This window comes from Cladosporium halotolerans, assembly GCF_011745625.1.
Source record: "Cladosporium halotolerans strain TM138-S3 chromosome Unknown Sca3, whole genome shotgun sequence".
Lineage (NCBI taxonomy): Eukaryota > Fungi > Ascomycota > Dothideomycetes > Cladosporiales > Cladosporiaceae > Cladosporium > Cladosporium halotolerans.
Window position 1 is genome coordinate 183,256 of NW_027191454.1, and position 26,372 is coordinate 209,627.

General features: G+C 56.7%; 11 protein-coding genes across 11 annotated transcripts; 7 read left to right on the plus strand and 4 right to left on the minus strand.

Annotated features, from left to right (window-relative positions):
- The first annotated feature begins 20 nt into the window (after positions 1–20).
- On the plus strand, positions 21–1,611 carry WHR41_01040 (uncharacterized protein). The gene is made up of 2 exons (XM_069369646.1): positions 21–937; positions 993–1,611. Exons 1-2 carry the CDS (start codon positions 222–224, stop codon positions 1,546–1,548), a joined length of 1,272 nt encoding a protein of 423 aa, XP_069233389.1. The 5' UTR covers positions 21–221; the 3' UTR covers positions 1,549–1,611.
- On the minus strand, positions 1,592–2,443 carry WHR41_01041 (uncharacterized protein; the record flags this gene model as incomplete). Its single annotated transcript, XM_069369647.1, has 1 exon — positions 1,592–2,443. One exon carries the CDS (start codon positions 2,441–2,443, stop codon positions 1,592–1,594), a length of 852 nt encoding a protein of 283 aa, XP_069233388.1.
- Positions 2,444–2,996: 553 nt separating this feature from the next.
- WHR41_01042 (uncharacterized protein) lies at positions 2,997–3,770 on the plus strand (the record flags this gene model as incomplete). The annotated part of the gene is made up of 1 exon (XM_069369648.1): positions 2,997–3,770. The coding sequence occupies one exon, from the start codon at positions 2,997–2,999 to the stop codon at positions 3,768–3,770; it is 774 nt and encodes a 257-aa protein (XP_069233391.1).
- Positions 3,763–5,112, minus strand: ctpE (Mitochondrial citrate transporter E). Its single transcript, XM_069369649.1, has 3 exons — positions 4,760–5,112; positions 4,044–4,691; positions 3,763–3,981 (listed from the first exon to the last, which is right to left on the minus strand). Exons 1-3 carry the CDS (start codon positions 4,979–4,981, stop codon positions 3,889–3,891), a joined length of 963 nt encoding a protein of 320 aa, XP_069233390.1. The 5' UTR covers positions 4,982–5,112; the 3' UTR covers positions 3,763–3,888.
- Positions 5,113–5,385: 273 nt separating this feature from the next.
- WHR41_01044 (uncharacterized protein) lies at positions 5,386–6,450 on the plus strand (the record flags this gene model as incomplete). Its single annotated transcript, XM_069369650.1, has 1 exon — positions 5,386–6,450. One exon carries the CDS (start codon positions 5,386–5,388, stop codon positions 6,448–6,450), a length of 1,065 nt encoding a protein of 354 aa, XP_069233385.1.
- Positions 6,451–7,824: 1,374 nt separating this feature from the next.
- Positions 7,825–9,072, plus strand: WHR41_01045 (uncharacterized protein). Its single transcript, XM_069369651.1, has 2 exons — positions 7,825–8,199; positions 8,252–9,072. The coding sequence occupies exons 1-2, from the start codon at positions 8,033–8,035 to the stop codon at positions 8,844–8,846; spliced, it is 762 nt and encodes a 253-aa protein (XP_069233384.1). The 5' UTR covers positions 7,825–8,032; the 3' UTR covers positions 8,847–9,072.
- On the minus strand, positions 9,063–11,828 carry WHR41_01046 (uncharacterized protein; the record flags this gene model as incomplete). The annotated part of the gene is made up of 1 exon (XM_069369652.1): positions 9,063–11,828. The coding sequence occupies one exon, from the start codon at positions 11,826–11,828 to the stop codon at positions 9,063–9,065; it is 2,766 nt and encodes a 921-aa protein (XP_069233387.1).
- A 1,978-nt stretch (positions 11,829–13,806) lies between these two features.
- Positions 13,807–16,297, plus strand: WHR41_01047 (uncharacterized protein). The gene is made up of 2 exons (XM_069369653.1): positions 13,807–14,609; positions 14,664–16,297. The coding sequence occupies exons 1-2, from the start codon at positions 14,303–14,305 to the stop codon at positions 16,028–16,030; spliced, it is 1,674 nt and encodes a 557-aa protein (XP_069233386.1). The 5' UTR covers positions 13,807–14,302; the 3' UTR covers positions 16,031–16,297.
- A 556-nt stretch (positions 16,298–16,853) lies between these two features.
- Positions 16,854–17,432, plus strand: WHR41_01048 (uncharacterized protein; the record flags this gene model as incomplete). Its single annotated transcript, XM_069369654.1, has 1 exon — positions 16,854–17,432. One exon carries the CDS (start codon positions 16,854–16,856, stop codon positions 17,430–17,432), a length of 579 nt encoding a protein of 192 aa, XP_069233383.1.
- Positions 17,433–17,737: 305 nt separating this feature from the next.
- WHR41_01049 (uncharacterized protein) lies at positions 17,738–22,076 on the minus strand. The gene is made up of 2 exons (XM_069369655.1): positions 18,121–22,076; positions 17,738–18,058 (listed from the first exon to the last, which is right to left on the minus strand). Exons 1-2 carry the CDS (start codon positions 21,725–21,727, stop codon positions 17,934–17,936), a joined length of 3,732 nt encoding a protein of 1,243 aa, XP_069233382.1. The 5' UTR covers positions 21,728–22,076; the 3' UTR covers positions 17,738–17,933.
- Positions 22,077–22,641: 565 nt separating this feature from the next.
- WHR41_01050 (uncharacterized protein) lies at positions 22,642–25,340 on the plus strand (the record flags this gene model as incomplete). The annotated part of the gene is made up of 2 exons (XM_069369656.1): positions 22,642–23,016; positions 23,103–25,340. The coding sequence occupies 2 exons, from the start codon at positions 22,642–22,644 to the stop codon at positions 25,338–25,340; spliced, it is 2,613 nt and encodes an 870-aa protein (XP_069233154.1).
- Positions 25,341–26,372: the final 1,032 nt, after the last annotated feature.

Below are 26,372 nucleotides of genomic sequence, written 5' to 3' on the forward strand. Positions count from 1 at the left end.
AAAAACCACATGTCAATTCGAAAGACACGATCTACACTCGCTCGTCTGCCCGTCTCTCGTCTTATATCATCGCAAGAAGACGGCTGACTAAAAATTACCAAACCTGCATGTGATCTTATCCAAGACTGTACATCGAAAAAGGCTTGCGGATTCCGGCAACCGGAAATACTTAGGCCATATCGGAACTATCTTACAATCGGCCGATTCCTTCTGCACCAACAATGTCTCGCTACACCATCACCCCCTGGCGGACGCAAACCGACCTCCTCGCCGTCCGCGAACAACTTTACACCCTCTCCAGCGGCCCCGACAACCGGCGCTCCGCCGTCGAGCGCATCATGGCCTGGAAGCTGCGCGGCAACCTCCCGCACGCCGTGGAATCGACCGCCCTCCTCGTCGACGCAATCCTGCACCACGACCTGAGCGTCAACTCGATCTTCAGCGTGCGCGCCGTCTACGCCGCGGCCTTCACGCGCTTCGTCACGGGCTTCTGCGACATCGGGCGCAACCGCGAGCGCGCGCTCGAGCCCAGCAGCATGCTGGAGATCGCGCGCCAGATCGACATGCCGGATGAGTTTGTCGCGCTGCGCCACGAGGCGACGCACGAGGAGCTGCCGAGCGTGCAGCGCTTGGTGGCGGTATGCGGGCAGGCGCTGGAGTGGCTTTGGAGGGTTTATTGGAGTCGCTTGGTGGAGGAGTCGGTTGTGGAGGTTGCGCCGGTGGATTTGGGGACGGTGAGGGAAGAGGGGAGGAGGGTGTTGAAGGAGTTTCGCAGCGCGAGGAAGCAGACTTTGAAAGGGAAGGGTGGATCGGCGCAGGGGTTGGTGCAGAAGACTGCGAGCGAGTGTGAGGCGCTGTGTCGGGGGCAGGAGGATGCGGTTGTGGCGCTGACGGGGGTTTTGCTTGGGGACAAGATGCTGTATCCGTCGGACAGAGAGTGGGTTTTCCGATGGATTGATTTTCATTCAGGTCTCATTACTGACTTCTAACAGACTCGGCGCTCCCATGAACGGCGCATATCTTCTATGGGACGGCCTTCTGCAAACTCTATCCACACAACAACAGTTTCTGCCCGCACTGCTAAAGGGAATGCATGCACGTATGAATCAACCCAGCACTCGACACCAATTTTCGCAGGACCCTGAGAAGGAGTCATTGCACCATTGGCTGCTACACATCGCCACTTCAGACGCCTGGGGCCAGGTTCGCCGCGCTTCCAAATCCGATGTCGACTCTGAGCTCATGACACTTTGCTGTCTGCATCCTAGCTACTGGTCGCAAGCTCTTGGTGAAGAGCTGCTGGAAGCTGGAGATGAGGCCTTCACAGAGTCGTGGTCCGATTTGTTGAGTGCCAGTGCCATGGCTGGAGGTTCCGGGGTAATGGGAGCTGAGACTAACACTGCATCTCCAGAAGTGGATATGGCTGAAGATGCGGAAGTCGAAGGAAGTGAAGAGGTTGATTACGGCCGTTCTGATGCTGGCGAAGATCTTGCTGCATGGCGGGAGGCCCTGATGCCACCTTCCGTTCCAATAGGCGTGGTCGGATAAAGGAATAGTAATAGATCTATGGGTAGATCTATGGGTATCTTAATTAGAAGAAGCGAAGAAAGAGGATCGCGAAGATAGCGAAGATAATGCCGATGATCGCTTTGTCAATCCAGGCCGGAATATCCTCTTGTTGAGTGACAGGCGCACGCCGCTGCTGTATTTGCACCGGAGGAGCTGGGACTGTGCGCGATGGGGCTGGTGTTTGCGGCGAAGGCGCAACAGCAGGACTGGACGGTTGCCCGTTGTTCTGTGCCGGCGCCGCATTGCTGCTGTCTGTAGCGTTCTCTTCGCTGTTCCCTTCCGCACCCTTGCCCAAATCCTCTCTGAACGCCAGCCTCAGCTGCTCCGGCACCTCCTCGTCCTTCGCGCTCCCCTCCGCCTTCGCAAGTTCCTCCTGCTCCTTCATAAGCTCCTCGTTTCCCCTCCCACACCCAGCACACTTCCACGCCCTACTCTCGCCCGCCAACCGCCTCCTCACGCCCTCCGCAACCTCCATCCCGCCCAACTGCCCCCTGGCATCCGTATCCATAAAGCTCCTAATCGCGACCAGCGCCGTGCGTATTCCCCAAGCAGGCTGCCAGCTCTCCTCATGGTGCCCGCTGATGGACAGGCAGATCTCGCGGTTGGGCTCGAAGCGGCCGCTGGGTGTCAGGAAGCGGAAGGACGGCGGCTTGAGGGGGTACGCGGGCGGCAGCACGATGCGCCCATGGTAGAGGCCGTTTTCGTAGGCGCTGGGCGCGGGTGGTCCGCGGATCGTGAAGTGCCATTCGAAGAGGTCGGTTTCGAGCGGTGCCGCGTGGTAGTCGGCTGAGGGCGAGGAGGCCAGCTCCGCGGCTTCTTTCATTATGCGTTTGATGGTGGGGTTTTTGGAGGAGAATTGCCCGGCGGTCGACATGGTGGGCGGTGGTGGTGTTGATCGGCCGTGATGAGGTGGGTGGGTGATGACGGATTTTGATAAGGCGGTAGTTGGTATTACGGGCTTATCATGACAGCGTCGATGGGCTGGAGTCAGTGGCCAAAGCCAAATCTGGGTATGGTATTATGATATCGATCGAGAAGTTATGGTTGATTGGTAAACAAGATCATTCGTGAATGCAAGTAGAGGACAACAAACGATGATCAGGCGCCAAGCCGAGGCTCAGGTGGCTCAAGTACCTTATCGTCACTCTGCCCCGGTCTTTCGTATGCGGGGTGAGTGTCAACGTGCGCCAGCCGCCAGACGGCTTCTAACCTTTTCTTGTTACCTTAGCATAATGCCTCGTGTAAAGTATCGACCTTTGTGCATAGGCCCCGCTCGCGTTGACCTGCCTGATACAGCCCAGCGCGAACTCACTCGTGCTACCTATCTCCAATCGGTCTCTAATGGATAGGGTAAACATATTTTCTCTAATCATGCCATCTCAACAACATCCTCCTCTCCAAATGAAGAATCAGGAAATCAGCACACAATGTCGTCCAAACGTCCCAACCCCAACCCCTCCAACCTCACCTCAAAACTCCACACCAATCTCCTTCGCCTCACGCAAATAACCTCCACCCCAACCGGCCTCGACGCCACCCTCGCAACAATCTGCTACACTTGTCTCCTCCTGCACACCCACCTCCGCTCCAAACCCCCAGCCCTCAAAACCCTCTACACCACCTTCGAAGATCACCGCATCCTCACCCGCCTCCTCGGCCTCCTTCCGCTCTACGCCAGCATCGCCGAAGCACGGCAAACCCAACATCGCGATCCGATCGTCAAAACGCTCCTGTACGCTTCGCTCGCGGCGGGGACGGCGTTCCAGGCTCTGGAGAATGTGGCGGTGCTGGTGCAGAGGGGGGTTCTGAGGGGGAGGAAGTGGAGGGAGTGGGAGGGGTGGTGCTGGGTCGTGAGTTGTCGGTTTTGGCTGGGGCAGTTGGTTTTGGAGATTGGGAGGTTGGCTAGGGTGCGGCAGTTGGGGTGGAGGGAGGAGTTGGGGGCGGAGGGGTTGGAGGGCAAGGGTGAGGAGCGAGAGGGGGGAGAGGTGTGGAGTGGGAGAGGGCAGGTTGAGGTGCAGAGTGCGCGGTTGGCGAGGAAGTGGTGGCGTGAGGTTTACTTGACGGCTGCGTCGGTTCCATTGGCTATGCACTGGAGTTTTGAGGAGGAGCGGAGTCCGGTTAGCGAGGTGCTGTTCGCTGGTATGGGGCTGATCTCGGGGTTAATTGGATTGCAGGACGCTTGGGACGAGGCAGCTGTGTGATTATCGGCTTGTTGGTGGTACAGCTCTTCTATTTACAACCGCTGGGCTAATGCATGGGCGTCTATCGTGACTTAGATTTATAACTTTTAAATCGATGCGCGCGTCTTCATTAGATTGATCAAGCTTTCTCCGCTAGCTTGTCCGGCAGGATGCGGCCTTCGATGAGACGCATGACTCTGTTCGTCTGTTCGGCGAGTGAAAGTGTGAGGATCTGGAGAAAGTAAGTGTTAGCTTAGCGACTCTCACGTGCTTCAAGCGTTCTCAATCACTCACGGTATGAGGCAGGATGCGGGCCAAATGCGCGAAGAAACCCTTGTACACCGCTAGAGGGCCCTCAGTCTTGACCGTCCGGATCAAGCAATCGAGGGCGCTGCCGTAGAGGTTGCCAGTCTGATTGTACATGCGACTCATGACGGTGTCAGGAGGGTGCATGACCACACACACGACGAAACCGGAGCAAGCCGAAGACATCAAATGCAGCGCAGGACCTTCCTCCATGCCCAAGTGTCTCACGAGTCTCCTCTTCGCGAAAAAGTATGTCGGAAGCTGCACACTGGAACCAAAACCTGTCCGGACCATCGCAGGAACAACACCACGGTAAAGACCCTTGACACCCTCCGCTTTGTAAATCTGTTTCATTCCGTCGGCAGCGTTTCGGTAGTTGTGTTGTGTCCCCACAGGAAGGAAGGGAGAGTAGGATTGGAGGCGAGTCTTGACGAGGAAGAACGGTGAACCAGCTGCTGCGCCGAGGACGCCAGACGCGGCACCGGAGAAGATGTTGACAGGAAGTGATTGTAGGTTCTTGACGTCTGCGTCTTGGGTGTGCATAGGAGAGCGGTGGAGGACGAGAGAGTTGACGCTGAGGCGGAGGGGTTCATAAAAGCCGAGGCGGCAGCCATTGAGGGTCATTTGGTAGATATACTGTATTAGAAGTTAGCATGCCTCCTTCCAGCGACCATGTGGCCGATTTCCCTAGGCATATGTCTTACGGCGCAGCTCAACCCCCTCAAAAGACCCTTCAGGCCTTCATTCTGGAATACCACCTTCACACCATGGCCAACACCCTTGTACAACCGCGGCGAATCCTTCTTGGTCTGCAGCTCTCCTTGAAGTTGTAATCTGATCTTGATCGTCTCAAAGGAGTGTGTGACAGTGACGGCGCCGCATGCTGCTACACCTCCGGCAATGAAGGATCCAATGGTAGTCGACATAATTCCCGTTCAGCCGTCCAATCGCGGGTTGTGTGTAACCTTTTGAGAGCGCAAAGGCGCGCGCACGAATGCGGAAATCAATGAGAGGAGAGGAGAGAAAAAGACTGATGCTAGATATGCCGCGGTAGAGAGGAGAGTCGCGGTGCTGAGTCGCATTAACTATTTTCGCTTAGAGATGGCTGATGTGACGTGAGCGCGGACTAAGCCCTTCCGACCTCGGAAGCTCGAAGCTTGAGGGCCCGGGGCGCTGGTCGATCAGCCACCAGGCACTCCAGACTTGCGGGAGCGCGCCGCCGCCTCCAGCCGCACTGCGGTCTGCGGCTTAACCATCTTTCACATGCCAGTCGGGACAAACGTCTCCACCACGCAGCAAACACCGACACTACACACATGCGTCGGTGAACATGGACTCCCTCCCATCCCAGCGCGCGCCCTTGACCAAGGTCCAGGATATCATCCAGACCTTCCGTCCCTCCAAGCAATTCAAATCGCCCGCCTCGTACACCTCCATCGACTTTGACGACAGCGGCGAGTTTGCCCTCCTCGCCCGCACCGACGATACTATCCAACTGTACAACACGAAAGCAGGCGCGCATGCAAAAGAGCTGAAGTCACAAAAATACGGCAATGCCCTTGCGCGCTTCACCCACAACTCGTCCAACATCATCTACGCCTCGACGAAGGTAGACCATGGCATCCGATACCTGTGCATGCACGACAACAGCTTCATCCGATACTTCAAGGGCCACGAGGATCGCGTGACCTCGCTCTCGCTATCTCCTGGTTCCGACCACTTCCTCTCCGCCAGCTTGGACAATACCGTCCGATTATGGGACTGCCGAAGCCCAAACCCGCAAGGCCAGCTGAATTTCACCTCAGCGTACCTGACCGCGTACGATCCTAGTGCGACCGTCATCGCGATCGCGTCCCCGCCTGCGCAGACAGTCTTCCTCTACGACCTCAAGAACTACGATAAGGCGCCCTTCGCGTCCTTCGACCTGCAAGATACAGAGCAAAGATTCAGCAACAGCCACGGCATGAAAGTAGCGGAGGGCTGGTCGGGGCTTGAGTTTAGTAACAACGGCAAATATCTCTTGATCGCAACCAGTGGCCCTGGCCACTATGTCCTCGACGCCTTCAACGGTAAAATGGTACACTACCTTCGCCGCCCGTCAGGCTCAACCGCGCACTTGGCGCCTGGAGACACACTACCTAGCTCTGGAACAACCACATACACGCAGGCCGATGCCGCTTTCAGTCCAGACGGTAGATACGTGATCAGCGGCAACGGAGGTCAGAACGGTCTTCTAGTGTGGGACGTGCAGGATAAGGAAGGACAGGCTGTGTTGGACCCGATGGCGGAATTGCCCTCTCAGCGGCCTGCAAGTGTGGTCGCGTACAATCCTCGTCACAACTTGATTGCAAGTGCGGAGCGCGAGGTCTTGCTTTGGTTGCCCGATCCTGATTAGGTGGATGCGGTCTTACGATTCTTCATGGGCATTGCATTGAAAATTGTTTCCCGTTGGTTTAGCGAGGCGTCTGGCGCATGGAGGGAGGCTTGTGGATTGCTGGAAGCCGGCACCTGAAAACGGTATGGATACCTCTAGGAGTAGCTCCTTGTCTGAGTAGGCGGTATAACAAATCTATTTGAAGATGCAAACGAAGCCTGGACATCGCCACGCCTGTGTATTAGCCTTGGCTCGCATGTTTGGCTTGTTGTCCAACTGCCCAAACCCGAACTAAACCCATAGTTTGCGATTCGCCTTCGGACTCTGCAGCATCGGAGAATGTTGGAGCCGTAGCACGGACTTTGAGCATGGACGATGTTAAAGAACAGCTGCGAAGAGACCCACCCCGCAGCTGCTGCTGAGACGTGAGGGGCTTCTGCCCTCTTACCACAACATCTTGACCAACGTATCGGGCGCTCGGAATCCTTGCCGTACGACTCGTGATGTGCCAACGTTGGCACTTGTCCGATGATTGCCCTCTGGCCCTAGAGTTAACTCGTCCTGCAACTCCTGGAGCTCATTCCTCAATCGAAGGTTCGTTGGATAGAGGCTGCATTAACTTCTCCCAAGCTTGTGAGACATACATACACAAAAGCAGACAGCGATAATGCACGATGCCAGTCCTGGTCCATCTCACTGGGTTCTTGTCCTGCTGCGGAATCCTCCGAGGCGTTAGTGCTGACAATATGCCTCTCAAGCCACACGAAGAAGCCGCCACCGCCTCAGAACCAAAGTCTGACTTCAGCTGATGAGTTCTGCTTTCAAAAATAGCTTCCACTGCGGTCGGAGACCTACTGGAAGAGAACAGCCCTGGAGGTGAGAGTTCTTTGATGATAAGCTGAGACGTTGATCGTCCCTCTCCATACATAGTCGACGCATCACAGCCGCAATGGTGAAACGGCTAGCAGGTACAGACTTGCTGCTTGTACTCCACCAACGCATATATTGATCCGGCGCCCACCACGCTGCATTGTTTCCTTTCTGCATTGCCGTTGATCTCACACGACTAAAGTCTCTATCTCGACAACAATGATTTCCTTCCTGTTTCCCGAAGACCTCAGGGTCGCTTCAGCCCCGCCATCACAACAATCGCCGCAGAAACCAGAAACACATGGAACATCACCAGCCATACCCTCAGGATTACCACCTCGCGTCCCCAATCGGACCCCTCCACCACCACCGCCAATCTACACCACACCACCCGTCCCTGCCCAAAAGAATCAACCCGCCATCTCAATCACAGAGCTCAACACCAACAACCCGAGCCTCGACATCAAACGAATGAAAAGCAAACGCTCCCTCCGCGCAATAGCGAGCTTATCCCACCTGCGAGGTGTGAGAGAGGCGAGAGCCGTCGCCGAGAGGGAGAACGTTCCGCCGAAAGTGGATATCGTTCTCCCGCCGCTGTCGCCGGTCGTGGACGATGAGTTCTGGCGCACGGGGAGGTATCCGACTTCGCCAGGGGGTGGTGGGATGGCGTTTGTTGCATTTTGAGTGAAGAATTGACTGGTTAGCTAGTGAGGTTTTGGCACGTGAAGCTCGAATGCGCAGACCGGAGCGCACGTGGGCTATTATTGAAAGGCTGATTGTCCTTCAACTTCTTTCTTCCTCATACACCCAAGCACGCAAACACCTGTTTTCTGTACGAACACAAGGGCATGGAACAGCAATCATGCCATTTGATTACGATCACATCAAGATGTACGCGGAGTGAGTACACCCACGCAATGCATCGAAATACGTACGCTTACATGACATCTAGGCTCTCCGACGTCCATGTCAAAGTTGGTTTCGATAGCGACTTTCGATCTCGTGTCATTGTTGAGGCACTCCTCTTGGCTAGCGAATCCTCCGAGCTCGAAAGCCACTGCCGGGAAGCCATCGAGAACGGAACTTATCAATTTATCCTGCCTGATACTGATGCGGGAACATTTCTGGTTCTCACGCAATGGCTCACTGCGCGGAAGGTCGAAACTGAAGATCAGGAGCTACTCTCTTCTGCCTGGAAACTCGGCGGCGACTTGCAAGTCCAAGAATTTCAGAACGACGTGATGCGACAGCTGTTCAATCGCTTTGAACTCTTCTCTGATGGCCTGAGCATCGATGCAGTGAATGCGGCATACGAAGTGGGGTCTGAAGGCAGCCTCTTCCGGAAAGCTTTAGTGCAACGGCTTGCACACGAGTTCACCAATCAGTATCATGAGCGTTGGCGGCAAGAGGACTTCAAATTTCATGGACTGCATGAGAATACACAACTCTTGTTAGACATTGTGGTCGCCTTATGTGATCATCGCATGGATAAGTCGGTTGAGGTGCCTGCTCCGGAGATAGATGGTTTTCTGGTATCTTATGATTGAGGCAAACGCCTTTCTACAATGGCAAAGCGACGATCAGCCATTACGGCTCGCGCACATAGAGCTCATGTCATTCTCAGTGCATCAATCAAGGCTGGACGCGAAAAGACGGCTATTGAGTCCTACAAGTCTACAAAAGGTTTGGTCAAGCACATCTCAATGAATACGATCATATATGATAGAGTCTGAATAGGATCCATCAATTGTCTCCTTTGTTTTCTATAGCGACTCAGGCAGTGCCTCCGGAATATATGCGAGATTCACAATCGCAGCCAAGCCATAGTTCGCGGCCTCATTCGTCGAGATCCAAGTAGCCTCATCCACAGGCGCCAAAACCTCGCTTCCGTTCAGACGCTCCACCTCCCACGTGCCCGTAGTGTTCAGCCCATCGGCCTCAAACTCGCTCCAGGCGCGGTCAGCGTACGTCTGGTTCTGCGTCAGGTAGTACCCGTGAGCCAGCAGGCGCGAGTGGTCTTGCCGCAGAGTGGCAGTGCGGGTCCAGTTCGTGCCGTAGCGCGCTGTCTGCTCGGCGGCCGGGGCGCGGTAGTAGTAGCAGTAGTCGAGCCAGGCTTGCTGGAAGCCTTCGGGCAGGTCGTCGTCGAACTGCTCGATGATCTCCGCGATGACCTCCATGAGGCCGAAAGCGCCTGCGAGGTGTGAGACAGCGACGACGCCCTCGTTGTCCGGGTCTGTGGGCGGTGGCGAAAGCGTGCCGTCTTCACTGTTGAAGAGGGCGGAGCCGGTGACGAAGCCGTTCTTCAGGTTGACGACGCCGATCATGGTGTTGGTGAGTTTCGTCTTTGCTTCTTGCCAGCGAGAGCCCCGGCGCTCCCATTCCAGGAGCCAAGAGGCGGCGAGGGCGGACCAGTCGGTACCTAGGCCGATGGTGGCAGGCTGACCGGGTGCAGGCTCCCAGCCGTCGGTGCGGACCTTTCTGTTGGGGTCGAGGCGCTCGTATGTTTTGTCCGTGTCGAGAGTCTCGTCAACGAGCTCGCCGACACGCTCGTCGCCGCCTGAAACAAAGTAGAAGATCTTGCGATACTGCGCGGTGGATATACGCGCCTGCTTCGCACTATCGCCCCAGTGCTGAACGCCGTGTCTGGTTCCAAGACCCTTCCATTGACCAATGTGATACACATCCACCTCACCTGTGTGCCTAGTCAAGGCTTCAGAGAAACGGTAGACGTCCTTGTTGCCGGTGCGCAGGAACTGCGGCCAGAAGAACAAGTCGGGCGACAGTTCGGAGTTGTCCCACGCGTAGCCACCAATGTCGTAACGCCACTGGTGCCTGTCGACGTCGTAGGTGTGCATAATGTCGCCGCTATCGAAGAACCCGTACCATCTGCGCTGCTCCACTTGATCTTGGTAGAATTTGGCGAGAAATTCGAGGTTGCTCTCAATCTTTGCGGCAACATCGCTGGAGGTGTTGGAAGATGGCGGAGCCCACCAGTTGCCCGCTGCTTTGGTCTCATGGACATATTCAGGCTCGGCGTAGAGGACAGGTGGGGTGTTGGTGTGCTCAATAAGAGTCGAGAGGTGGTCTTGGGGCGGGGTTTGGTCAAAAGCGTAGATGTAGAGCTCGTTTGTACGAGCGACGCCGTAAGGCGTGTCAAAGCCTTCCTCCCAGTCTTCGTATGTGATCTCAAGAGCATCAAGCTGTTCCTCGTAAGTCTCTAGGCCCAAGCCATCGTGGTATGGACGAAGATCAAGCGGTGGGGCTTCGGGGCTGTAGAGCCAGGCAGTGATCTGACCAACATCGGTGGCTGCATCTCTGATGTCCAGCCCTACGGGATAATGCTTCCAGAAGTTGCGCAAGCCCACAGCCAGACCTCCTTGGGTTGCTCCGCCCAGGTAAGCCAGGCCTCCAGACCTGGTAGATCCAGGAATGTTGACCCAGCTTTGTCCGGGCTTAGTGCGCTTCTTCAAAGTGAAGCCGTCGGGAGACAGCTGGGACAGAGTATAGTCGTTCCAATCCGGGATCCATTGAAGTCTGCTCGAAACGCGCGTGTCCCAGGTATCGATGCTTGGAGTAGCCTCTCCGTTGAACTGAGCGGACCGGACCTCCTCGCCTGGATCTCTGCGAAGTCCAGTGATACCCTTCACGGCTTCACTTAGCATACCTCCGTCGACACCTGCAATTCTCACATGACGGTTGTACAACTCCTCGTCAGTCAGAGGAACTTCAAAACGGACACCGACGCCAGTGATGAAGTCTCCAGTAGAATTCCCGTCGAACACGACGCTATGAACAAGGCGGATTGCGTCTGAGTTTGCGTAGAGGTAAAAACGCAAGACGAACTGGAGCCAGTCATCGTGGTCTTCTCCATTGGCAACCTGGTGTTTGCCACGGACAGTCACCAGCGTGCGGACTGGGCTGTTCTCAGAGACCGTGACGTTGTCAATCGCGCTCTCGAAACCAAAGTATCCAATCGAAGAATTTCCCCTGTCTTGAATGTCCTCGCTGACGCCAGACTGTGAATGTAATACAAGTTTGCCGTTTTGACCAACAACTTTTCCGCCGGCAGTTGTAATCTGATCGATGACATTGTTGCCAGTCCGAGGGAATGAGACTGATATCTTGCCAGTATCAACAGTAATGCCGTCATCGGAGGACAAAGTAGTGACGCCAGCAGGCTGAGAGGCATTGCCAGCGCCAGAGGAAGCAGTGATCACGTAGCTTTCCTGACTAGCCTCTGAGGCTGGAATCGCATGTCCAGTCCATTTGATCGAGCCATCGTTCCAGTACGCCGTAACCCAAGACTGCAGAGCACCATCACCAGAAATGGCGAAATTGGTGCCGTTGGGAAAGAACTTGCCGCGTGCCCATGGTAGGCCAAATGTCGTTCCCGAATTGTAGGCCGGTGCTGAGCCGTCGATCCAGCGTACATTGACGCTTTCGTCAGTGTTGTTCTGGTATTGCTGCCCACTGCTACGCTGTACAAGCGCAGCCGTGGCAGTCAGTGCCGCGAAGAATGAATGCAACATGGCTGCACCGCAAGGACGAGCCAATGCTCTACAACGAAACGGAGGCGAAACATGTAGACTTATTATACCGCGGTGCCATCCATACATTCAAGGCTCACTTGGGTGAGCATTCATCTATTTTGCCGTACCCAAGATGCTACCCCTCTCGCGTGACAAGACGCAATGGCGCTATGCCACGGTAGCGTTGTTCCTGCATTGTTGCGTCTGCACGAATTGAGGAGAAATACTGTCAACACCTAAGAGGCTCTGATCAAGCTCTCAAGGCCAAGAATACGCGAGGAGGCTGGGTTCCTGTACAGGTAAGGATGCGCTGTCGTCGGTGGAAGATATAGCGAAAATGCGGCAGGCCCTCGGCACAACGGAAGCGAATAACTTCCTCTATAAAGGACTATAGTTTAAGGGGGAGTGTTAGATCGAAGCGAAGGTAGTCAGTTTTCGCGCCAATGAGTGTCCTCTTCTCACAACCTTGAAATCTGAAAACGCAGGAGGGTTGCCTCTTGTTTTGAGGGAGAAGCTCATGTGGAGCCGAGGTGTTGTGATCGGGGTCATGACCTCCATTGAGATTAGTGCGGCGGGCAGTCCCGGTGTTGGTGCCACACCTTAAGTGGATCTCAGCTCAATCCAATCACATACACCTTCTCGCAGCCGCGATGTACGGGGAACACAAGTGGCTGTGCATCCGTGGTCTCCACGGCTCTGATAATCGGTGAACGGCAACATGTACAATCCAATTTCTGGCCGAATGCCCGTCTCGCCCGTCTCGCTCACCCAGTAACTGGACGAGCCACGCTCGTTCGACTGTAACGGACAATACTCTTCGGTCAATCGGATTTCTTACTCAACGTCCACTTAGCCAGGCACCAACCATTGCACGCGGATCATATATGTCTCCCAACGAGCAATTTGGCCAACAGCCCACGCTAGGAGGCATGGGCTCGAAGTTGGTTCCAATCCAGAGCAAAAAAATGCGAAAAAGATGTGGCTCTGCCGTGAATCGAACACGGGTCTGCGCGGATGCTGAATGCTCGCTGAAGACGAGGGACCACAACACGCTGTACTATCCACTATACTACAGAACCCTGATTGATGGAGATGGAGGCCATTTCTGGGAATATATTCGCTGTTTGTGACCCAGATTCGACGCTCGGCGATCCTTGGGGATTGTCTCACGCATTCTTGACGACTGGGAGAAGTTGCAAAGGCCACAAGACATCCAAATGCATGACCAGTCTCATAGTTTCCCCATATGCGCCCCCGACGCCACCTCAGACTTCCGTAGACTGGCAGACCTTGGAGCTACCAGATCCGGCTTTCCCTACCATTTGCGATCATGGCCGCATGCTTGGTGGTCTTGGTGGTGACCTACGACCGCATATGACAGTCTCGGGAAAAGGGATGGCCTTCATGGGGGTTGGCGCAGACCTCGACGCACGTGTTGACACATGCGACGGGAGATTGCAGCTTGGAGGGGATCGCTGTCCAGGAACTGATGAAGAAGTCGTCCAAGGTCCACGACTGCCTGCGAGGAAGGTCTCTTAGGAGACATCTATATGTATCTGGTCATACGGCGCGCTATCCCTGGGCTTGCAGAGCCATAGCGAGCCTACCAGCTTCCCTTCATCATCTCTCACACGTGGAATACTTATAATCAGAACAGACACAGATGTTCCTCTCACTGATGAGCTCAGACTCTCGCAGAGTCCCAGTTGTCGCCTCACTTCTTGGAACCCAGTAGGAAGGAGAAACCAGAGTGCTGAATATATTCTTAAACTTAGCTGGAATATCGACAGGGTTTCTGACATATGCAAGTCGCATTTAAGGTCATCTCACTCGTTGGACATGAGGCAGGCTTACCCCAACCCTAACCCTCGCAACCATACGGGACTCCTTGGGGTAGCTTTGGAATTTCGCAGTCCTTTACGTGGCACAAATTCGAGCATGAAGACAAGACCTCGGCTTGAGGGCTCGCACGCAGCCCTAGTCATACCAGTGTTTGACAAGATGTGTCCTAGACTTTACGTGTCGCTCGGGTCTGCGCTGGAGGTCGCATCTACTCACTCGAAGCCATCATCTACTGCAGCCTGAGGCGACAACACCGATAAGATAAGAGCATTCACTTTTACTCTCCACCCATTCATGCTACCACGCCTCTACGCCGACCTCGAAGGATCAGCGAATGAGAAGCTCGCAAGCCGATGTCTCCGCAGTTGCTTCCCCATGGAAGACGATCAACCTCGTAACTCTGCTCCCTTGAATCCTGCAGCACCGAAGTTTCCGGCAAAATGAATGCGAAGGCCGGTTCGGTGCCCAATTACCCGAGCTCTAAGATGTAAAGTGACGGATAAGTACGAACACTGGAAGACGACGATTACTGCAACTCGCGCCGGCCTCTGTCTACTCAGTCTTTCATCCATGATCAAACATTACTACAGCCTACTCTCTACAGCCTACAACTCCTTCCAGATCAATTTAAAATGCCACCACAAATCCCCCACCTCCGCTTAACACCTACATCCAAGCAGCTAATCGTCGACGGCAAACCCTTCCTGATGCGCGCCGGTGAGCTCCAAAACTCCTCCATGAGCTCGGCCAAATACATGGCAGAGGCATGGCCGAAGCTTGTAGAGGCGAATTTCAACACAGTGCTAGGCTCTGTCGCGTGGGAGCAAATCGAGCCGGAAGAGGGGAAATTTGATTTCACAGAGTTGGACGCGTGTTTGCAGGGCACGAGAGAGCATGGACTGAGGCTTGTGTTGCTTTGGTTTGGGAGTTTTAAGAATGGTCTGTTGTCTATGGGGAGTGACGGCGTGTGTATTGAAGGCTGATCTTCGATAGGTCTGTCGACTTACGCGCCTTCTTGGGTGAAGACGAACATCAAGCGGTTCCCGAGGGCGCGGTTAAGGAAGGCTGGTGGCGAAATCGCGATTGCCGATGTCCTCTCCATCTTCCACGAGGAAGCTCAGAATGCCGATGCGAAGGCTTTTGCGAAGCTTCTTACGCATCTCAAGGAGGTGGACGGCGATCGGTCGAATGTGATTATGGTTCAGGTGGAGAATGAGGTTGGCCTGCTCGGTGATTCGCGTGATGGTTCGAGTGCTGCTGAGAAGCGATTCAAGTCTGCTGTGCCAGCACAGCTAGTCAGAGCCTTGGAAGCAGAGAAGAACCAACTTCGGCCTGAGATGCGATGGGCTCTCGAGCGAGTCAAGAAGAACTCAAAGGGAACGTGGACAGAAGTGTTTGGACATGGGCGCAAGACTGACGAACTCTTCATGGCTTACCACTATGCTTTGTATCTTGAACAAGTGGCGAGCGCGGGTAGGAAAGAATACGCTCTCCCACTGTACACGAACGTCTGGCAGAACTACAACGGTGAAGATGGCGACAAGAGCTTCCCCACCGTAGTCGGAGGGGGCGACAATCCTGGAGACTACCCTTCAGGAGGCGGCGTGATCGACGTCCTCGACATCTGGAAAATTTTCGCGCCTTCTCTTGACATGATCTCGCCGGACGTATACCTGAACGACTACAGCAAGACTTGCGCGAAGTACCGCCACCGAGACCAGCCGCTATTCATCCCCGAGCAACGCCGTGACGAGTATGGCGCAAGACGCGTCTGGGTGGCTGTTGGGAGCTATCAATGCCTGGGTGCGTCGCCCTTTGGCATAGACACCCTCGAGCCGCATGAGAACCCCTTCAAACGCCATTACGGTTTGATGGCCCAAGTGTCAGAGCACATCCTGCAAGCTCAACGTGATCACAGCAGCATCGGGTTCTTCTTCGATGAGCTCCCGGCGGGTGCTGGCGCTACAGATCCCTCACCGCCTCAAAAAGCAAAGTTTGGACCTTGGACATTGACCATCCAGCGGTCTTTCGTCTTTGGACACCCTGGCCCGGGATTCGGGATGGTCATCCACAAAGGCGGTGCGAGATTTGTGTTCATAGGCGCCGGATTTCAAGTCACATTCAGGCACGAGTCGGCGTCATTCACAGGAATCCTTCGTTTCGACGAGAAGGAGGCTCAAGAAGATGGTTCGCTAAGGACATTGCGAATGCTGAACGGCGACGAGACAAGGAGCGGCGCATCCTGCGTAATGCCAAACGAGAGCCCAGACTATGGCAATTTCCCAATTTGCATCACAATCCCGGCCAGGACGATGATCGCGGAGGCGGAAGTGTATGCCGTGGAAGACGACGAGGCATGAGAGGGCTTGGGAGAGTGACCAGTTGGAAGCACGCCGGCATTGGGAGCACAACATCCGTGTGCCGTATGCAATGCACAGTCGCCGGGGCCTCAAGGTGAACCCACACTAGGTGATCACATCCGGGCCAGAGGCGCTTCATGGCACCCTCGTAGCCACGTTCCTGCATGTCCATGCATGTCAGCCTTGTTTCGCGTACATAGAAGCTGGGACTGCCGTGGGGTGGTGGCGGCACGTTAGAAGTGGGTACGGTAGCTCGCTGTCGTGCAGCTCGCGTGCTCGTAAGAGCTTTCAGATTGAGTTTACGCGTGCAGAGATTGTGTAATCTAGGTACTCAGAACGTCTCGCGATATGTGGACACATGATACCTGGAGACTAGAGTCGAAACCGAGGCTGTGATAAGCGCGCGGCAAGGGCCAGTCCCAGAGTGGGAGCTGAGGCCGCTCCGATCCCTTCCATCCGACGCTTTGGCGAAGGAACATCACCCGCCCACCATCCTGCACTCTCTCCCCCGACCAAGCCGCCGCCGCGAGCCTGTGCGACATGGCGTAGTAACATCAACCTCCTCTCCTATACCCGCCGGTCTAAGTATGTTTCATCTGTCTCCTGCCATCCCTCCCTCCCTCCCTCTCCTTCTCGTCTAATCCGCATATGCACGATGATGATGTCGAGCGTCTGGAGCTGCTGTAAGATGTAGCAGGTACTCTCGCTCGCAACAACCGCATCCGCACCGCAGCACATCGCCCAGCGCAGCAGAACCACCGCTCCAGCCAGCGAAGCAAAACCAACAAGCGGCGCTCCGCCCCATGGCGCCGGCCCGCCGTCTATGCCTCAGCACCCACCCTCCCGCGCCCGCCCACCGCAGCAGCAGCCCCGCCAGCAACAACAATACCCACCGCAGCCTCGCCCACAGAACTACCCACAATACGCCCAGCAAGGCCAACCGCCGCGCCAACCCCCACCCGCCTCCTCCCCGCCAGCTTCCATCCCCGACACCAACCTCGGCCTCTCCGCCCAAGATGTCTCCACGCTCCGCCACCACCAACAACTCGCGCACACCTCCGCGCGCTCCAGCGCCGGCAGCGCCGCCTCCTCGCAGGGCCGCCTGCTCCTCGACGCCAGCAGCCTGACGCTGCTGGGCCGGCACCTGGAGCGCGTGATGGGCGCGATCCAGACGCGGCTGGAGGCGCTGAACCGCGCGACGGAGCTGGCGACGGCGGCGCAGGGCGCGCGGGGAGCGGATGCGCTGGCGGTCGCGGACGCGGAGATCGCGCGCTTCAGGGCGCTGCTGAGGCAGATCGACGAGCTGGAGGCGGAGTTTGAGAAGATCGGGAGGATCCGGGAGATGGTTAGGGGGTTTCGGGCGAGGGTTGAGGCGATGGAGAGGAGGGTTGAGAGGAGGTGAGGGCGAGGTGGGGTTCTGGGGGGCTGGTTTGGGATGCTTCGAGTGGGCTTGCTTGGGCAGGGAACGGTTCCTCGGGTTTGCTGGGTATTGGCTGCGATGATGGCGGGACGGGTGGTCACGCGAGCAGCGGAACGACTCTCGAGGGCTCGTTTGCCTTCGTCTGAGGCTCACGGAAGACCAGGCGTTCTAGCGGAAGGGACGCTGGCAAAACCCAAGAATAGGCGGCATCGAAGCCGCCTGCGCCTCACGGCGACAAAAATTCCGGTTTTATAGTCATCTCATTATCAAAGAAACATCCTCTATCTCAACTACTGAATTAAATTTCTGACTTCAATACGTATCGCAACTGCTATACTGGGTATATCCACTATGAACTCCTACCAAAAAACCCCACCCCGGAAATCCACAATCCGAGAAACGAGACCGAAATCGACGCGGCTCTTGCAAGACCAGGCAAGACAACCGGTATAAACATTACCACCCCCTTCCTTCTCTCAGACACTACATGACGACGCAGTTCTCGTCGTCCTTCTTCTTGTCGCGCGTCAGCTTGCCCGACATGGCCTTGTTCTTGCCGCCCTTGCGCAGCTCCTCCAGCCGCTCGAGAGCCTTGGGAAATTGCAGAGCTGCGGCACGATCAGTCAGTAAGGTTTCCAACATACAAAGAGTGAGGACAATGACAACTTACAAGCAGCCCGCCCATACCACCTCTTCGCCTCCTCCAGACTCTTCGGGCACCCTATGCCCTGCTCGGTGAAGTAGCCCATGGCAAACATGGCCTTCGCCAGCGGCGGCTCGGACTGCGCGGCCTTGCGCGCCCACAGGTACGCCTCCATGTCGCTCTGCTCGAGCATGCCGTCCGCGCCCGTCAGGTACCAGCCGCTGAGCGCCAGCTCGGCGTTGTGCTCCCCTTGCGCGGCGGCCTTGGTGTACCAGGCGATGCTGGCGCGGTTGTCGATGTCGAGCCCGAGGATGCCGTACTCGTACGCCTGGCCGAGGCGGAACTGCGCGCGCTTGAAGCCGTACTCTGCGGCGCGGCGGAAGAGCGAGAGCGCGTAGGCCTCGTCGGGGAGGACTTTGGCGCGGACTTCGGGGTCGACGGTGGCCGGGTCGTGCAGCGTGGCGAGCTCGTGCAGGGCGTGCGGGTTGTCCTTGTCGGCGCGCTCGGCGGCGCGCTTGAGCCAGATGTGCGCTTCGCCGACGTTGCGCGGGACGCCGAGGAGGCCGCGCAGGAGGACGATGCCCAGCTTGTACATGGCGGCTGCGTCGCCGAGGGCGGCGGCGCGCCGGTACCATTGCACGGCTTTGGGGTAGTCTCTGCGCGTGCCGCCACCTTCTTCGGGGCCGATTTCGCAGGAGACGGCGGTGCGGAATGCGGCGGCTGCGTGGCCTCCTTTCGCGGCTGCTTGGTAGAGGGCAAAAGCTTCTTTGGAATCCACCTGGAGGCCGAGCTCACCGGAGCCGTAGCATTCGGCCATGAAGAATTGGGCTTCGGGATAGGAGTTCCGCACAAGGTCTTTGACACGCCTGTAGGCGTCGTTGAGGTACTTTTCGCGGTTGCGCTGGGTCATCTTCGCATCGAGACGTCCACCCTCGGATGCGAGCACGTGGGATGCCTCGACCAGCTTCTTGGCATATCTGAGTGCAAGTCGGGGACTAGCTGGGCTGGCTTCTGCATCGATACGAGCCTGTTCCAGATCTGCTTTTGTGATGGGCTTGTCCGAGATGGAAGGCTGCCTCGTGTGCGATGATGACGACGAACGGTTATCGTAGTTCCTGACCGGTGCAGGTTTGGGAGGCTGAGGAGCGCCTTGTTGTTCCATGAGCCCAGGCCTGAAAGGAGTAGGGTGGTGGGGTAACGTGTCAGGATCGCTGCGTCTTTGCTGCTGTGGTACTTGGCCATTCGGCGGATGACCAAGCGGCGCTCCAGGTGGCATTCCTCGCATGGACTGCTGCGCTGGTGGCGCACTAGGTGCTCTATGCTGCTCGTCGAGGAATCTACCATTCGGAGGAACGCCACGAGGCGGTCCGCCTGGTGGACCTTGATGCATGGGTGGAGCAGTGGGAACACGTTGTTGCCCAGGATCGGACCAGCCGCCTTGAGCCATCGGAGGACGAGTGGAAGCCGAGCGTTGCTGTGGTGGAAGAGGGCCTTGACCGCCTGGATGGAAACGATTGGCTTGAGAGTGTCCAGGAGGAGGACCTCCACGCATAGGCATCTGCATTTGCCGTGGGTTTACAGGCGATTGGTGTTTCCGCATATCTTCCGGGGGCGCAGACTGAGGAGGTCCGTAACCCATGGGTTGTTGACGAGGCGGTGGCTGCTGAGCGTAGTCGTGTTGTGGGGACGCGCGGACCTGCTCGCCGGGCACACCGAAGACAAAGCCATCAGATATCTCATTGCGACCTTGACCGGTGCTAGTCAGATCCGGCTCTGAGGCCACGGCGGAGTCTGCAGGAGTGTAGGGCTTCTTGCTGTATGCCGGCAACGATTGCGCACTCCCGTTGACCTGCTGCCCAGGCATTGGAGGCGCTGGCTCGGACTTTGTCTCCGCGAGATGCTTGTCGACAGTCTCTTGGCGTTTATGTAGGCTGGAAGTCTGTCCTGGTGCTGCACTATCAAAATCTGGCATCTCAGCCTCGATTTCTTCCTCTCTGTTCTTGGGCGGTGGCGGAACAGCTACAGAGTCTGCCTGATCATCACCGAGATAGTCATCGTACAAGTCATCAAGGGTTTGCTGTTGGTCTAGCTGCGATTGTGTGGCATGTGCAACGCTGGGCTCATGGTAATGGTGCGTCTGAGCATAAGCTTGAGTACCGCTAGCGTTGGGTCGTTGTGACGGTGCATTAGGGTTGTCATCTGCAGCTTGGTAGGCCATGGCGGCTCCCGCATGTGGTACAGGCTTCCTTCGTTGCTCATCAGGTCGATGGGCCGCTGTAGGCTGTGGCTGATGTACGTGCTGTGACCGCCCTTGGGGAGGTGGCATCCCATGTTGCTGCGCGTTCATTGGTGCACCAGCGTGAGGCTGTTGTGTGCTGATCGGAGAAGGCTGTTGTTGCACCCTGTCCCTAGGATGCGAGGCGGGGTCTCCATGGCCTTGAGGGGCAGCTCCACCTCGCATTTTTTGCTGCTGATATGGCCGAGAACTGCCCTGGGGCGGCTGTCCATTTCTTTCCCATTGCTGTTGAGGATACTGGTCATAAGTTTGTTGCTGTGAGTACTCCTGCATTGGTTGTTCTTGAATCGGGTCGAAAGATTGCGCGCCGCGGGTCGGGTAAACCTGGTGATGCGACTGCCCACCAGCAGCATCGCGAGGGGGCGATCCATTCTTCTGTTCGTTGCTCCTCGAACTTCCAGGCCGCGAGCCGTGGCGATTACCAGACGAAGACGGCCGAGCCTGCTCTTCGCTACTCCTTGCACTCTTAGTTCCACGCGCTTTTTCTTCTTTCGACGTTGACGGAAACGTTGGGAATGCGTTATCTTGTGGGACGATCTTGGGCTTCCCAGCAGCTTCATGCATCTTCGCCTTTTCTTTAGCCTTCCATTCCTCCATAGCGCTCATCTTCGGCTTCTGTGGAGCTGGATCAGGGTGGCGACCTCCGCTATGAGACTCGTTCGCGGCTTTCCTGCCGACCGGAGCTTCTCCATTCGGCCGACGCTGGTCTGCGTATCCGTTACGCATGTCCCGTTCCTGTTGCACAGGCGCCTGATTCGGGTACCCTGAGCGGCCTGTAGGCTGCCCATTCCGCGAGTCCTGCCTGTCAGGTTGAGCAGGTCGCCTATTATAATCTGAGCCCGAGGTTGGAGGCCTCTGAGCAGGTGCTCCGTTAGGAGGAGCACGAGGGTCTCTGCCAGGGCGCTGTTGATATCGAGGGTCGTAGTTTCGATCGTGAGGATTGCGGCCGTTCTGCCGAGGGTCTCCGTAGCCTTGGTTCGGTTGTGCCCAGCCATTGGTTTGGTAGGAGCGATCATCGCGCCCGTACTGTTGACGTCCAGCGTCTTGCGAAGGGTAGCCTTGATCGTACTGATCGTATCCGTAGCCATTCTGCATGCCGCTGTCTCCATAGTATTGGCCGTGCTGCGAGTTCATGCCGTGACTATAGTCATCATACCCTCCGTGCTGTTGGTACTGATCGTAGCCGCCATACCCTTGGTCGTAGGGCTGCTCGTACCCGCCGTACTGATCATGCTGCGCAGAATAGCCGCCATACTGCGCCTGGGCCGGAGCCTGACGATATTGACCGTGGTGATCCTGCCGAGGAGGCCTGTAGGCGGCTGATTGATTGTATGCCATGCTGCTGGCGCGGCGTGCTCCGGAAGTGAGTGGTGGAGCGGAGATTAGGGGTTCAGGCCAGGAACTCCATTGGGCGTTCTTCGAAGTGAATGTATGCAGGCGTGGGAGTCGATGTATGCCGGAGAGCGGTGGTCGCGTGGGGAAGGGCCGAAGTGGAGCGAAAGGTCGGCAAACAGGCGTGTAGAATCTTTGTCTGTAGCTAAGCCGGATCTTCTTACAGATCTTGACGTTTCGGGAGGCTGCGAGCAGGGAAGTGACGTTTCAGGATGCGCGACGAGGACGGCGGAGATGCTGCGACGGGCAATGGCGGGTGCAAGGGTGGCGCGGCGCCGGGCAGGGTGCGGAGGGAGCGGCGGGGGCGAGAGGGTGGTGGTTGTGGTAGAGAGCGCAGGCACAGCAGGATCAACGGCTGATCGTCGTCACGCGCCGGGCTGTCGCAAGAAGGGCTCGGACGACCAACGGACGACCAACCATCGCGCGCTGTCGCCGCGCACCGCCACCGACGCCTGCCCCGCGCCTGCAGCCGGCGGCGCTAAGAAGCCGTCAGGATGCATGCGAGGCTTGTCTCATGCGCCCGCCCACCACTGCCGGCCGCGCTGTGGCTTGCACCTCTTCACTTGCCGCGCCGATCGTCACGTGCTGCCGCCGCGTCCAGGAACATCGCACCACATACGCGTCTCACGATATGTGTCGCAGGAGCTAGTGCCTACGCTCGCACAGCTGAAGCGGACACTCACACCGCAGCGCTGCTACTGCACGCGTGAAACGGGTCGTGACGTCGCACGGTTTCGGCCGGATCCTGGGGAAAAGGGCCTCGAGACAGCCCTACAGCGACTTCAAACGCCATACCTACGAATCGCATGCTGTGATCAGCACCCTGCAAGCTCAAACACACGGCGAGGCACACGCCCAGCATGCCGCCCAAACCACCCCAGCAACCCTCAGCGCAACAGGGCAACAAGCGCAAGGACCCGCCGAAACACAACGCTTCTGCCAAACCTCACGCAGCGAAACGCCCGCGCTTCGACCAAGCTTCCAAAACGCGCGATGCCCGTACTCTCGCCTCACAGACGAGCTCCAAAGCCTTCAAGCATGGCGAGCTGGACGTCGACAAGTTCGTGAAATCGCGCGAGTATGAGATCCGCGCGCTCGAGCACGGCCTCGCCCGCAGCAAGAAAGCTCTTACGAAAAGAGCTTTCCAGCAGGTGCCGAAAGAGTTGAGGAGAAGGACGGCGAGCCACAATGTGAAGAGGATACCGAAGAAGCTGAGAGAGCGGGGAAAGCGGGAGGTATGTTGTTTCGCCGTGCCATTGGCGTGGCTTCAAGGTTGGTATTGCGCATTGGCGCTGTGAACGGCAGCTGATGGCTTTTGCAGATGGTTGAGGATAACACGCCTACTGTTACCGCTCGACGGAGGAAGGCTTCGCGACACATGCGACTGAGGCAAGAGACGGCCAAGAAGCTCAGAGCAATGGGTGCAAAGCGAAAGGCCAGCAAGGAGAAGGCCAAGGATGGAAAAGTCACCGTGAAGCCAATGCCAACTACCGACACCGATGTGCAGATGGAAGACTCAGGTGTAATCAAGACCCGCGCTCCACGAGTGAAAAAAGCCAACCTCGCACAGCCACCCGAGCCCAAGGCCAAGTTCCGCAAGCGACAGATGCACAAGTCATGGCTCCCCACGCATATGTTCCACACGAAGCGGGCCCGGATGACGCCGCCGAAGGAGTCTCTATGGCGCTTTGCTGTGCCCATGACTCCGACGGCAAAGAGCTACAGACCGACGCACCGCGCGGCCAGTGAGCGGGGTGCTCTTTGCTGGGATGTCAGCTACATGAGCACCATATCTCTAAGCGGTCGGGAGGCAAGCATTGCCGGCATGCTTAAGCAGCTTGGTGTAGGCGAGACCGAGAGTTCGATGTGGGGATTGAAAGGAGACAAATGGCGAGCGGGAAAGCGAGCGATGGAGTTCTTCCTTCACGAGCGAGAGGTTCCTCATTCGCCAATTGCACCGGTAACCGTCATCTGGTGTGCAGCGGATACGACTGAAGTCGAGGAGAAGCGCAAACGTCAAGTTTTCCTTCGAGTTCATCCATCCGCTTTCTCGCAGCTGTGGGAGGAAGCCCTGCGGGTCGCTAAGATCGCAAAGCCATCCGTGACGGTGGAGGACCTGCGATTTGAAATTGGCAGTATTGACGTGACTGGTCCTGCATCTACAGAGGCTCTTCTCAGTGCGCTTTGGCCTACGTCTTACGAGGTTACTACTGAGCGACCGGGACAAGGATCAGGGCGTACTTTTACTCAGCTCCACGGTCTTACCAACCCTGCTCTGCTGCCTAGTGGCGCCCTTCTTGCTTTCAACATTCAAGATCCAAGACTGCATCACCCGCCTCGACCCGTCAAGCAGCCCGACACGCCCGATTCTCAGATGAAGCTCCTCGAGCTTATCGCCGAATGGCCAGGCGATGCTAGCAGCACCGCAGCAGAAATTTTCGATCGCAAAGCTAGATTGGCAGCATCTGCGAGCCTTCCCAGCCAGAAAGCGATCAACAGACGGGGTACTCTCGCTTCGCCGGGTCAGTATCCCGATCCCATGGCAAGAGACCCGCGTATCCCAGTCATGCTCTACGTGCTACCGCCGAAGCATAACGCGAAGAACCAGCAGCTTACGTACCACCTCATTCTTCCTTGGAAGTGTGTCCAGCCGGTGTGGTACTCGCTCATGTACACGCCACTTTCAACCGGTCAGCAGCCGAAATTCGGAGGTCTGAATGAGCAGAGGCAGATTGCGTTGGAGAGAGGCGAGCACTGGTTCCCGGCAGATTATCCAGGCACAAAGGCCGGTTGGAACTGGGAGGTGGAAGAAAGCAAGAAGAGGAAAGACTACTGGGAGAAACGGCCCAAAAGCAAAAGGGCCAGCTGGGAAGCAGTCGATCTGGGCAACGACAAGAAAGGCGAAGTCGGTCTCGGATGGGCCTGCGACTGGACTCGCCTCCTCGAAGGACCCAAGCCCACCCAGCACCCACCAACCGACAACCCAACATCGCACCCCGCCACGACCTCCCCACCCTCAATGCCACCCACCCTATCCCAACTCCCGCCGTCCCTCGCCCATTCTCTCTTCTCCCCCTCGAACCCCACAACCCCACCTCCCTCCTCCCTCCTCCTCCCAATAACCCTCCACCTCCTAACCCGCGGCGTCCCCACCCCCTGCGCCCGCATCTACCGCCTGCCAACCACAAACCCCACCCTCCGCGCCTCCTGGCTCGCCCTGCACCCGCGCAACCAACCCAGCACAAAATCCCGCCGCAAAACCGCCGCGCCCCCATCCAACAACAGCGACGTCCCGCCGCACGTCCGCCGCCAACGCCTCGCAGCCTCGCTCCTCGAGCCGCCTTCCGCGGGCGACAAGGAGTGGCCTGCCTGCCCGGGCGAGGAGGATCTGGTCGGTTTCGTGACGAGTGGGAATTATGATCTTGGGGCGGGGAGGGGCGTTGGGGTTGGGTGTTTGGTGCTGGGGAGGGTGGATTTGGACGGTGGCGAGGAGGGGAGGCTGTGTGTTGTTCGGGGGGCGGGGGTGGGGGTGGGGAGGTTGGGGAGGTGGGAGGTCTGATTTAAGTGTAGGATGGTGGTGTTTAGGGAGTGATGAGAGAGGGAGCGTAGCCTTGATAGAGTAACGAAAACATAAAGATATCGCTCCCTCCGGGGCGACACATTATCAACGTGACACTCGCACTGGCAAGCGGACTTGGTAGCCGTGAGAACACAACGTTTGCGGAGATAAATGATCTTGCTGCTTTTGGGAAAAAGAAGTCATTCTTCGGAGGCTGCCAAAAAAAAAAAGAGCAAAAACATACAACAGGCGGGATTCCCAGATGGTCACCCACTCTAGTACTAGTCGCCCGGTTCAGTGCTTATGTATGGCAGAGCGGACGGGATGCCCAGTTTTCACTGACCTGTGGTCGTATGTGCTGATACACTGTGATGCAAATAACTTATACTTATGTCATATTTTGACAGCAGGGCGAACAAGGAGGTTCAGCTAACGCCTGCTCCACCATCTACGTCAAACAGCTACGACCACCAACAAAAGACGAAAAATCCTTCAAGGAACGTTCCATCTCTCGTCTTTGGAGTCGATGGCACGAGCACACATCTAACGTAGTTTGCTTTCTTTCACTGCAAAGAACTTTCCAAATGGCTGATGAGGTAGCCAAGGACGAGACAACGACTCGGTCACTTGGGCTTAGAATTGGGCGCTGGAGCAGTCTATTTGCGAATGATGAAACCTGAATAAACTCTAGATAGACCATTGTCCAAATCTTGGAAAGTTTCTCTTTGCAAAACGATGATGCTTGGAAGAAGTCGGGATGACTTGATGCGATTGAGATAGCCGTAAAGGCTCATAAGACAGTCTGAAGGCCTTAGATGATATAAAGATTCACCTTGTCGCTGAAGCCGGTACAGATCTTAGCGTTATCCCCGCAATGCATATCATGTTTTGCCGCTATTTCTTATTGCGACTCTGACCCTAATTGGTTTTCCCGCCTTCTCGTCCGTCCTGGAACCGGCTCATCAGGCTAATCCTGTGTACGCGAGATGCTTTCGGTATGAAATGTACCGAGGACGTACATCGTGACAAGAG